The sequence below is a fragment of the Micropterus dolomieu genome, linkage group LG10 (assembly GCF_021292245.1).
Source record: "Micropterus dolomieu isolate WLL.071019.BEF.003 ecotype Adirondacks linkage group LG10, ASM2129224v1, whole genome shotgun sequence".
Taxonomy (NCBI): Eukaryota; Metazoa; Chordata; class Actinopteri; order Centrarchiformes; family Centrarchidae; genus Micropterus; species Micropterus dolomieu.
The window spans coordinates 29620847-29633557 of NC_060159.1; the positions used below are offsets into that span (position 1 = coordinate 29620847).

Consider the following 12711-nt stretch of genomic DNA (forward strand, 5'->3'; position numbering starts at 1 on the left):
TCTTCCTCCAAACACGGTTAGTGGAATTATGACCAAAAAGTTCTATTTTGGTCTCATCTGACCACATGACTTTCTCCCATGACTCCTCTGGATCATCCGAATGGTCATTGCAAACTGAAGACGGGCCTTGACATGTGCTGGTTTAAGCACGCGTGATTTCAAACCATGACGTCTTAGTGTATTACCAACAGTAACCTTGGAAACGGTGGTCCCGGCTCTTTTCAGGTCATTGACCGGCTCCTCCCGTGTAGTTCTGGGCTGATTTCTCACCTTTCTTAGGATCATTGAGACCCCACGAGGTGAGATCTTGCATGGAGCCCCGGTCCGAGGGAGACAGGTGTTCAAATACTTATTTTCCTCACTGTATATCACTGTAGTACAACATAGTAATACCTTAATATATCTCTGTAGTACATGGATCATGGATTAAGGATAACTGATTATGGATTATGGATCATCAGTAAACAGAATTCTGTCCGTGTTTATTGATTTCTGACCGATCGCCCCCCCCCCCGGGATCAATAGCAGAAGCAGTACAACAGACAGTAATACTGTAATACTACTTACTCTCACATGACAGTAATCTCTAATCTGTACTGGATTACATGTTGGAGTAACCTGTTGGCCATAATGTTAAAGCTTTCTTCAAATGAACAGCTGCTACTACAGGGCTCCCTCTGCACCACCTCCTCCTCCTCCTCCTCCCTAAGAAGGAAGGTGATTCAGTGAAATCAAATTCACACTTTTTATTGTACACACAGAACACTGGTCTGGAACAGACACGTCTCCAGGTCACGTGTTGGTCGTTGTAACAGGTAAACGTCCCATTCAGTTTGTCCTCTGAACACCTGCTCGTGTGTTGGATCCTCAGTGATCTGCTTTGAGTCTGAATGTGTTGGTAAAGTTTTATTGTTTCCAGAACGCCTTCGTCAGTTCTTCCACCGGATTTGCTAAAAGAGAAGAAGAAAAGACGTTCAGTCAGGTCACATGATGAAGAAGATGATGACTCCTCCCCCTCCTCACCTGGTTGCTGAGCAGCTCGTCGATCTTCTTCTCATCTGCAGATCCTCGCTGCACCTTCCCCCGGTATCCTAGCAACAGCTGACGGTCCTTCATGTCCCGGTACGTCTGATTGGCCCAGAGACACAACGACATCATCACATTATTACAATAAGCAGGTGTCAGGTTTCCTACAGACAGGTGGGTTTAACCTGCAGGGTTCTCATTGGATGATTATTTAAATACAGTATATTAAACCAATCAGAGAGCAGCATTAATGTAAACAGTCTCACGTTGATGACGATGTCATGACATTTATGTTTCTGAGCCAAACTGATCCTCAGCTCCGCATCATCAACCAGCGCCACGTAGTCCTGCAGCACCTGTCAATCACACAACACACCTGTCAATCACACAACACACCTGCCAATCACAAGGCACACACCTGCCAATCACACGGCACACCTGTCAATCACAAGGCACACCTGCCAATCACAAGGCACACCTGCCAATCACACCTGCCAATCACAAGGCACACCTGCCCATCACACAACACACCTGCCAATCACAAGGCACACCTGCCAATCACACGACACACCTGCCTATCACAAGGCACACCTGCCAATCACACCTGCCAATCACAAGGCACACCTGCCAATCACACGACACACCTGCCCATCACACGACACACCTGCCAATCACAAGGCACACCTGCCAATCACACGACACACCTGTCTATCACAAGGCACACCTGTCAATCACACCTGTCAATCACAAGGCACACCTGCCAATCACAAGGCACACCTGCCAATCACAAGGCACACCTGCCAATCACACCTGCCAATCACAAGGCACACCTGCCAATCAAAAGGCACACCTGCCAATCACACAACACACCTATCAATCACACCTGCCAATCACACAACACACCTATCAATCACACCTGCCAATCACAAGGCACACCTGCCAATCACAAGGCACACCTGTCAATCACACAACACACCTGCCAATCACAAGGCACACCTGTCAATCACAAGGCACACCTGTCAATCACAAGGCACACCTGTCAATCACACAACACACCTGCCAATCACAAGGCACACCTGCCAATCACACAACACACCTGCCAATCACAAGGCAGACCTGTCAATCACAAGGCAGACCTGCCAATCACAAGGCAGACCTGCCAATCACAAGGCAGACCTGCCAATCACACGGCAGACCTGTCAATCACACCTGCCAATCACAAGGCAGACCTGCCAATCACACAACACACCTATCAATCACACCTGTCAATCACAAGGCACACCTGTCAATCACAAGGCACACCTGCCAATCACAAGGCACACCTGCCAATCACACAACACACCTGCCAATCACAAGGCAGACCTGCCAATCACACAACACACCTATCAATCACACCTGCCAATCACAAGGCACACCTGTCAATCACAAGGCACACCTGTCAATCACACAACACACCTGTCAATCACAAGGCACACCTGCCAATCACACAACACACCTGCCAATCACAAGGCACACCTGCCAATCACACAACACACCTGTCAATCACAAGGCACACCTGCCAATCACACAACACACCTATCAATCACACAACACACCTATCAATCACACCTGCCAATCACACAACACACCTGTCAATCACACAGCACACCTGTCAATCACACAACACACCTGCCAATCACACAAAACACCTATCAATCACACCTGCCAATCACACAACACACCTATCCATCACACCTGCCAATCACACAACACACCTGTCAATCACACCTGCCAATCACAAGGCACACCTGCCAATCACACAACACACCTGTCAATCACACAACACACCTATCAATCACACAACACACCTGCCAATCACACAACACACCTGCCAATCACACAACACACCTATCAATCACACCTATCAATCACACCTGCCAATCACACAACACACCTGCCAATCACACCTGCCAATCACACAACACACCTGCCAATCACACCTGCCAATCACACAACACACCTGCCAATCACAACACACCTGCCAATCACACAACACACCCGTCAATCACACCTGCCAATCACACAACACACCTATCAATCACACCTGCCAATCACACAACACACCTATCAATCACACCCGTCAATCACACAGCACACCCGTCAATCACACAGCACACCCGCCAATCACACAGCACACCCTGCCAATCACACAGCACACCTATCAATCACACCTGCCAATCACACAACACACCTATCAATCACATCTGCCAATCACACAACACACCCGCCAATTACACAACACACCCACCAATTACACAACACACCTATCAATCACACCCGCCAATTACACAACACACCCGCCAATTACACAACACACCCGCCAATCACACAGCACACCTGCCAATCACACAGCACACCTGCCAATCACACAGCACACCTGTCAATCACACCTTCCAATCACACAACACACCCGCCAATCACACCTGTCAATCACACAACACACCCGCCAATCACACCTGCCAATCACACAACACACCCGCCAATCACACCTGCCAATCACACAACACACCTGCCAATCACACAACACACCCGCCAATCACACAACACACCTGTCAATCACACCTGCCAATCACACAACACACCCGCCAATCACACCTGTTAATCACACAACACACCTGTCAATCACACCTGTTAATCACACAACACACCTGTCAATCACACCTGTCAATCACACAACACACCTGTTGTGTGTTGTGTGTTATTCGATTGGTTGTAATGTTGTAATGTTAAACTTTGGCCCCGCCCCCTCACCCGTGTGGGGGCGGAGTTTTTCTGCAGGATGTCGACGACTCGTTGGAAGCTGAGCGGGGATCTCTTCCTGGTGAAGCCGAGCCAGTTCCTGCTGGTGAACAGAGCATCCACGTCCGACCACGCCTTCAGTTTTGCCCGCGCCGCCAACGCCGTCACAAAGTACTGCTTTTCCGGAATCTGCAGTCAAAGGTCAAAGGTCAATCCATTATGTTTAATACGTTTACACATGTCACAAAACTGAAGCTCTCACCTTGAAGGTCTGACGGATGTTCAGTGGGCTGCTGTAGGTTCCCTGCAAACAGACAAACAGGTTCAACTAATCAGACTCAACAAACCTGTTTCAAAGAATCAGACTCAACTAAACTGGATCAACTAATCAGATCAACTAATCTGGTTCAACTAATCAGACTCAACTAACCTGTTTCAAAGAATCAGACTCAACTAAACTAGTTCAAAGAATCAGACTGAACTAGTCTGGATCAACTTACCTGTAGACTAGGACTAACTCGGACTCAGCTTAGCCGTAGAAGCAGCAGTAGTGTAGACTGGTATAGACTCGGACTAACCTCGAACTTGACGTAGGGGTAGAAAAAGCAGCAGTACAGACTGGTTTACATTTATCATTTACATTTACTCGTTTAGCTGACGCTTTTATCCAACGCGACTTACAATTGCTATACATGTCAGAGGTCGCATGGAGCAACGAGGGGTTAAGTGTCTTGCTCAGGGACACAATGGTGGATGGGTCACAGTGGGGGATTGAACCCCGGTCTCTCACACCAAAGGCATCATCTTATCCATTGCACCATCACCACCCCAGTAGACTGGTTTAGACTCAGATTCGGCGTAGCAGTAGAAGCAGCAGCAGTACAGACTGGTGAAGACTCGGACTAACTCGGACTCGGCTTAGCGGTAGAAGCAGCAGCAGTACAGACTGGTTTAGACTCATACTCAGAGCAGCGGTAGAAGAAGCAGTTGTACAGACTGGTTTAGACTCGGACTAACTCGGACTCGGCTTAGCAGTAGAAGCAGCAGCAGTACAGACTGGTGTAGACTAGGACTAACCTCGGACTCGGCTTAGCCGTAAAAGCAGCAGCAGTACAGACTGGTGTAGACTCGTACTCAGAGCAGCGGTAGAAGAAGCAGCAGTACAGACTGCTGTAGACTCGGACTAACCTCGGACTCGGCTTAGCCGTAGAAGCAGCAGCAGTACAGACTGGTTTAGACTCATACTCAGAGCAGCGGTAGAAGAAGCAGTTGTACAGACTGGTTTAGACTCGGACTAACTCGGACTCGGCTTAGCAGTAGAAGCAGCAGCAGTACAGACTGGTGTAGACTAGGACTAACCTCGGACTCGGCTTAGCCGTAAAAGCAGCAGCAGTACAGACTGGTGTAGACTCGTACTCAGAGCAGCGGTAGAAGAAGCAGCAGTACAGACTGCTGTAGACTCGGACTAACCTCGGACTCGGCTTAGCCGTAGAAGCAGCAGCAGTACAGACTGGTTTAGACTCATACTCAGAGCAGCGGTAGAAGAAGCAGTTGTACAGACTGGTTTAGACTCGGACTAACTCGGACTCGGCTTAGCAGTAGAAGCAGCAGCAGTACAGACTGGTGTAGACTAGGACTAACCTCGGACTCGGCTTAGCCGTAAAAGCAGCAGCAGTACAGACTGGTGTAGACTCGTACTCAGAGCAGCGGTAGAAGAAGCAGCAGTACAGACTGCTGTAGACTCGGACTAACCTCGGACTCGGCTTAGCCGTAGAAGCAGCAGCAGTACAGACTGGTGTAGACTCGGACTAACCTCGGACTCGGCATAGCGGTAGAAGCAGCAGCAGTACAGACTGGTGTAGACTCGGACTAACTCAGACTCGGCATAGCGGTAGAAGCAGCAGCAGTACAGACTGCTGTATGACTCGGACTAACCTCGGACTCGGCTTAGCCGTAGAAGCAGCAGCAGTACAGACTGGTGTAGACTCAGACTAACTCGGACTCAGCTTAGCCATAGAAGCAGCAGCAGTACAGACTGGTTTAGACTCGTACTCAGAGCAGCGGTAGAAGAAGCAGTTGTACAGACTGGTTTAGACCTGGACTAACTCGGACTCTGTGTAGCCCTAGAAGCAGCAGCAGTACAGACTGGTGTAGACTCGGACTAACCTCGGACTCGGCATAGCGATAGAAGCAGCAGCAGTACAGACCGGTTTAGACTCGTACTCAGAGCAGCGGTAGAAGAAGCAGTTATACAGACTGGTTTAGACCTGGACTAACTCGGACTCGATGTAGCGGTAGAAGCAGCAGCAGTACAGACTGGTGTAGACTCGGACTAACCTCGGACTCGGCTTAGCCGTAGAAGCAGCAGCAGTACAGACCGGTTTAGACTCGTACTCAGAGCAGCGGTAGAAGAAGCAGTTATACAGACTGGTTTAGACCTGGACTAACTCGGACTCGATGTAGCGGTAGAAGCAGCAGCAGTACAGACTGGTGTAGACTCGGACTAACCTCGGACTCGGCTTAGCCGTAGAAGCAGCAGCAGTACAGACCGGTTTAGACTCGTACTCAGAGCAGCGGTAGAAGAAGCAGTTATACAGACTGGTTTAGACCTGGACTAACTCGGACTCGATGTAGCGGTAGAAGCAGCAGCAGTACAGACTGGTGTAGACTCGGACTAACCTCGGACTCGGCTTAGCCGTAGAAGCAGCAGCAGTACAGACCGGTTTAGACTCGTACTCAGAGCAGCGGTAGAAGAAGCAGTTATACAGACTGGTTTAGACCTGGACTAACTCGGACTCGATGTAGCGGTAGAAGCAGCAGCAGTACAGACTGGTGTAGACTCGGACTAACCTCGGACTCGGCTTAGCCGTAGAAGCAGCAGCAGTACAGACCGGTTTAGACTCGTACTCAGAGCAGCGGTAGAAGAAGCAGTTATACAGACTGGTTTAGACCTGGACTAACTCGGACTCGATGTAGCGGTAGAAGCAGCAGCAGTACAGACTGGTGTAGACTCGGACTAACCTCGGACTCGGCTTAGCCGTAGAAGCAGCAGCAGTACAGACCGGTTTAGACTCGTACTCAGAGCAGCGGTAGAAGAAGCAGTTATACAGACTGGTTTAGACCTGGACTAACTCGGACTCGATGTAGCGGTAGAAGCAGCAGCAGTACAGACTGGTGTAGACTCGGACTAACCTCGGACTCGGCTTAGCCGTAGAAGAAGCAGCAGTACAGACTGGTGTAGACTCGGACTAACCTCGGACTCGGCATAGCGGTAGAAGCAGCAGCAGTACAGACTGGTGTAGACTCGGACTAACCTCGGACTCGGCATAGCGGTAGAAGCAGCAGCAGTACAGACTGGTGTAGACTCGGACTAACTCGGACTCGGCATAGCGGTAGAAGCAGCAGCAGTACAGACTGGTGTAGACTCGGACTAACTCAGACTCGGCTTAGCCGTAGAAGCAGCAGCAGTACAGACTGGTGTAGACTCGGACTAACTCGGACTCAGCTTAGCGGTAGAAGCAGCAGCAGTACAGACTGGTTTAGACTCGTACTCAGAGCAGCGGTAGAAGAAGCAGTTGTACAGACTGGTTTAGACCTGGACTAACCTCGGACTCGGTGTAGTGGTAGAAGCAGCAGTAGTAGAGTGTTGTGACCAGCGGCATGTTGAGGATCGAAGCTCTTCTGGGAAACTTCTGGAAAATTTCCACCTTCCCTCCGCGCTCAGCCTGCCGGTCGGTAGCCTTTAAACAGAGGGAAAACTGGGATTAACTGGGGGTAAATGGGAGTAAACTGGGTCAGGTGATGGGAACGAATGATATTTAAACTGGAATGTGATCAGCAGATTCACAAACTCAATCAATGATTTTAATCATTTTAATTATCAGCTGGTAAGGGTTCAAGTTTTATAACGTGAATGTTTTCTTTGTCACGTTGGGCTCTGTGTTTCGTGTCTGACATGTCTGGCCCAAACAATTCATTGATTTATTTAGAATACGATCAGCAGATGAATTGATAACTGGGACAATCTGAAGCCCTGATCGAAACCAGACGTCACAAAGTGCAGATCAAAGATACAAAAGAAGTGTTCAAAGAATTGTCCCTTTGCGACAAACAACATATTCATTAGAGCTACGACGATTAATCAATTAGCTATCAACTAACCTAATCTTAGCTATTTTGATAATCGATTTGACTAATTTGGCCATCCCCAAAGAAACCAATCAGTTAATAAGAAAACAAACGCAATCGACAATGAAAATGATCGACTGTTGCAGCCCTAATATCTATTCATTGATTTCATGTAATCAAAAATGGAACCAATGGTCGTGTATCAATAAAACATTCCACTGATCCTCTCTGGACTGGCTCTGACCTCGATGATGATCTGTCTCTCCAGCAGAGTGTAGTGATCCTGAACGTGAGCAGAGTCCTCTGCAGAAAACGGGAGACTGCAAACAAACAAACATCAGCCAACCGTAAGCAACAACAAGCAGGTGGTGATGTCACTGATGACATGTCATTATAAACCTCTGATGCACTCAGATTACAGTGTGTAATCAGATTATCAGTCTGTCTGTCATCAGATTATCAGTCTGTCTGTAACCAGATTATCACTCTGTAATCAGATTATCAGTCTGTCAGTAATCAGATTATCGGTCTGTCTGTAATCAGATTATCGGTCTGTCTGTAATCAGATTATCGGTCTGTCTGTAATCAGATTATCGGTCTGTCTGTAACCAGATTATTACTCTGTCTGTAATCAGATTATCGGTCTGTCTGTAATCAGATTATCAATCTGTCTGTAATCGGATTATCAGTCTGTCTGTCATCAGATTATCAGTCTGTCTGTCATCAGGTTATCAGTCTCTTTAATCAGATTATCAGCCTGTCAGTAATCTGATTATCAGTCTGTCTGTCATCAGATTATCAGTCTGTCTGTCATCAGGTTATCAGTCTCTTTAATCAGATTATCAGTCTGTCAGTAATCTGATTATCAGTCTGTCTCTAATCGGATTATCACTCTGTAATCAGATTATCAGTCTGTCAGTAATCAGATTATCGGTCTGTCTGTAATCAGATTATCGGTCTGTCTGTAACCAGATTATTACTCTGTAATCAGATTATCGGTCTGTCTGTAATCAGATTATCAATCTGTCTGTAATCTGATTATCAGTCTGTCTCTAATCTGATTATCAGTCTGTCTCTAATCGGATTATCACTCTGTAATCAGATTATCAGCCTGTCAGTAATCTGATTATCAGTCTGTCAGTAATCTGATTATCAGTCTGTCTGTTATCTGATTATCAGTCTGTCTGTTATCTGATTATCAATCTGTCTCTAATCGGATTATCACTCTGTAATCTGATTATCAGTCTGTCAGTAATCGGATTATCACTCTGTAATCAGATTATCAGCCTATCAGTAATCTGATTATCAGTCTGTCAGTAATCTGATTATCAGTCTGTCTGTTATCTGATTATCAATCTGTCTCTAATCGGATTATCACTCTGTAATCTGATTATCAGTCTGTCAGTAATCGGATTATCACTCTGTAATCAGATTATCAGTCTGTCAGTAATCTGATTATCGGTCTGTCTGTAATCAGATTATCGGTCTGTCTGTAACCAGATTATTACTCTGTCTGTAATCAGATTATCAATCTGTCTGTAATCGGATTATCAGTCTGTCTGTCATCAGATTATCAGTCTGTCTGTCATCAGGTTATCAGTCTGTCTCTCATCAGGTTATCAGTCTCTTTAATCAGATTATCAGTCTGCCTGTAATCAGATTATCGGCCCATCTGTAATCTGGTTGACGTGGAAAACAGAATGATGTCAGATATCGGATAGTTTTAGTAACGATATTAGGTTTCTGTTATTAGTATAACTGAAATGGGAATTTAAATAATCTCGTTATAAAGTTTTAGTGTCACTACAGTAAGTAAACCTCATGAGTTCAGAGTACTTGTACACGTATATAATGCTTTTGTGGTTTGAAGTACGGTAGCGTGCAGGAGCCACTCACCTGAGGCAGCTCTTCAGGAAGTCCCGCCTCTTGTTTTCATCTGCGATGTTCAGGTGTTCTTTATACTGCAGCAGCTGCAACAGAATGGCTTCCTGTTGGTCTGACGTGTACTTATACTTTAGACGTGTACCGATACTCAAGACGTGTACCGATACTCAAGATGTGTACTGACACTCTAGATGTGTACTGACACTCCAGACGTGTACTGATACTCCAGATGTGTACTGATACTTTAGACGTGTACCGATACTCAAGATGTGTACTGACACTCTAGATGTGTACTGACACTCTAGATGTGTACTGATACTTTAGATGTGTACTGATACTTTAGACGTGTACTGATGCTTTAGACGTGTACTGATGCTCTAGATGTGTACTGATGCTCTAGATGTGTACTGATACTTTAGACGTGTACTGATGCTCTAGATGTGTACTGATACTTTAGACGTGTACTGATACTCTAGATGTGTACTGATGCTCTAGACGTGTACTGATGCTCTAGACGTGTACTGATGCTCTAGATGTGTACTGATACTCCAGATGTGTACTGATACTCCAGATGTGTACTACGTACCGCCACGTCCTCGGTCCTGCCCAGAGCTCTGAACAACAGAAGAAGTATAAACATCAGATGAAGACTGAACTGTTAACATGTACATTACACCAGGTGTGTCCAGGTGTGTCCAGGTGTGAGCAGAGACCTGAGCAGCTCCAGCAGCAGTCTCTGGTCCCTGGTTTCAGTCAGGTAGTGGATGAAATGTCTCAGAGCCGTCTGTCTGGACTCCAGCTCCCGAAACAAAACCTCTGAGCAGGAAAACACAGAGTCAATACAACAAACTGCTGATCCAGGACCAGGTCTGGTCCAGGATTCTGTCTGGTCCAGGACCTGAGTCAGCAGGCTCACCTTTACTCAGAGTCCTCTTTAAATAAATTAAAACCTGAAAGGAAGAAGAAAACAGCCTGTCTTCGGTTGTTTGTGTGAAGTTGTGAATAAAGTTGTATTCTGACAACATTGTTATGAATCAGATTGTAAATAAAGTTACAGCCGTGATGACGTTTCCGTCGTGAGAGGCGACGGCGTAATCGAGCAACAGCAGCTTGTCCTGAAGAGACCGAAACTTCTCCAGAGACACAGCCTGAAACACAGTACAAATACACACCGATACTAAGCTGTAATACTACACTGTACAAATACACACCGATACTAAGCTGTAATACTACACTGTACAAATACACACCGATACTAAGCTGTAATACTACACTGTACAAATACACACCGATACTAAGCTGTAATACTACACTGTACAAATACACACCGATACTAAGCTGTAATACTACACTGTACAAATACACACCGATACTAAGCTGTAATACTACACTGTACAAATACACACCGATACTAAGCTGTAATACTACCTCTACAGAGGCTGACAGGTGTTACCTTTCCCTGCTGAATTCTTTGGACCGTCTCCTCAGGCGACCAATCACTGACATAATCCTGACAACATCATGACATCATCATTAGTACACCCGATGTGTCTATAATCAGATCATCAATCTATAATCAGATCATCAATCTATAATCAGATCATCAATCTTGTTACCTTGTATTCAGATTTAGGTTTTCTGAGTTCTGGAGCGTAGAGCCTGACAGACGAGTCGTTGAGCGCTAAAACAAATACATCAGCATCAGGCCTTCACTGAATCACTCGCTCATTGACTCACTCACTTGGTCACTCGCTCACTCGCACACTGACTCACTTGATCACTCACTCATTCACTGGTTCACTTGGTCACTGACTCACTCGTTCACTCACTTGGTCACTCACTCACTACTCACTGACTCACTCGTTCACTCACTCGGTCACTCGCTCACTGACTCACTGAATCACTCGCTCATTGACTCACTCACTTGGTCACTCGCTCACTCACTGACTCACTGATTCACTCACTCACTCACTTGGTCACTGACTCACTCGCTCACTCACTTGGTCACTGACTCACTCGCTCACTCACTCGCACACTGACTCACTTGCTCACTGACTCACTTGATCACTCACTCACTTGATCACTCACTCATTCACTGGCTCACTTGGTCACTGACTCACTTGTTCACTCACTTGGTCACTCACTCACTCACTGACTCACTGATTCACTCACTCACTTGGTCACTGACTCACTCGCTCACTCACTTGCTCACTGACTCACTTGATCACTCACTCACTCGCTCACTCATTCACTGGCTCACTTGGTCACTGACTCACTCGTTCACTCACTCGGTCACTCACTCACTCACTGACTCACTTGGTCACTGACTCACTCACTGACTCACTCGGTCACTCGCTCACTGACTCACTGATTCACTCGCTCACTTTGTCACTGACTCACTCACTCACAGTCAGTGAAGGACTGGAAGTTCCCTCCTTTTGTTTTTCCTGCAGAGAAACAGATTCAAGACTTTATTACAGTTTTATGGTGAATCTGATGTCCACCTGTCCCCCCTTTCTCACCCCTCTACCTGTCCCACCCCTCTACTTGTCTCACCTGTCTCATCCCTCTACCTGTCCCACCCCTCTACTTGTCTCACCTGTCTCACCCTTCTACCTGTCTCACCCCTCTACTTGTCCCACCTGTCTCACCCCTCTACCTGTCTCACCCCTCTACTTGTCCCACCTGTCTCACCCCTCTACTTGTCCCACCCCTCTACCTGTCCCACCCCTCTACCTGTCCCACCTGTCCCACCCCTCTACCTGTCTCACCCCTCTACCTGTCCCACCCCTCTACTTGTCTCACCTGTCTCACTCCTCTACCTGTCTCACCCCTCTACCTGTCCCAACCCCTCTACCTGTCCCACCTGTCCCACCCCTCTACGTGTCGCACCTG

The 12711-nt window shown here is 46.9% G+C and overlaps 1 protein-coding gene across 2 annotated transcripts in view; it reads right to left on the reverse strand.

Moving 5' to 3' along the window:
* Positions 1 to 731: 731 nt before the first annotated feature.
* Positions 732 to 12711, reverse strand: part of vipas39 (VPS33B interacting protein, apical-basolateral polarity regulator, spe-39 homolog) — a 13558-nt gene continuing 1578 nt past the window's right edge. For both annotated transcript variants that reach the window (XM_046060373.1, XM_046060371.1), the window contains 15 exons: positions 12225 to 12263; positions 11433 to 11497; positions 11270 to 11326; positions 10872 to 10964; positions 10733 to 10766; positions 10530 to 10632; positions 10403 to 10430; positions 9829 to 9902; positions 8177 to 8252; positions 7410 to 7544; positions 4067 to 4108; positions 3817 to 3993; positions 1293 to 1382; positions 1024 to 1128; positions 732 to 950 (listed from right to left, as the gene is read on the reverse strand). In XM_046060373.1, coding sequence (XP_045916329.1) covers positions 930 to 950; positions 1024 to 1128; positions 1293 to 1382; positions 3817 to 3993; positions 4067 to 4108; positions 7410 to 7544; positions 8177 to 8252; positions 9829 to 9902; positions 10403 to 10430; positions 10530 to 10632; positions 10733 to 10766; positions 10872 to 10964; positions 11270 to 11326; positions 11433 to 11497; positions 12225 to 12263 — 1139 coding nt within the window. In that variant the 3' untranslated portion in view covers positions 732 to 929. The remainder of the gene's footprint in view (positions 951 to 1023; positions 1129 to 1292; positions 1383 to 3816; positions 3994 to 4066; positions 4109 to 7409; positions 7545 to 8176; positions 8253 to 9828; positions 9903 to 10402; positions 10431 to 10529; positions 10633 to 10732; positions 10767 to 10871; positions 10965 to 11269; positions 11327 to 11432; positions 11498 to 12224; positions 12264 to 12711) is intronic.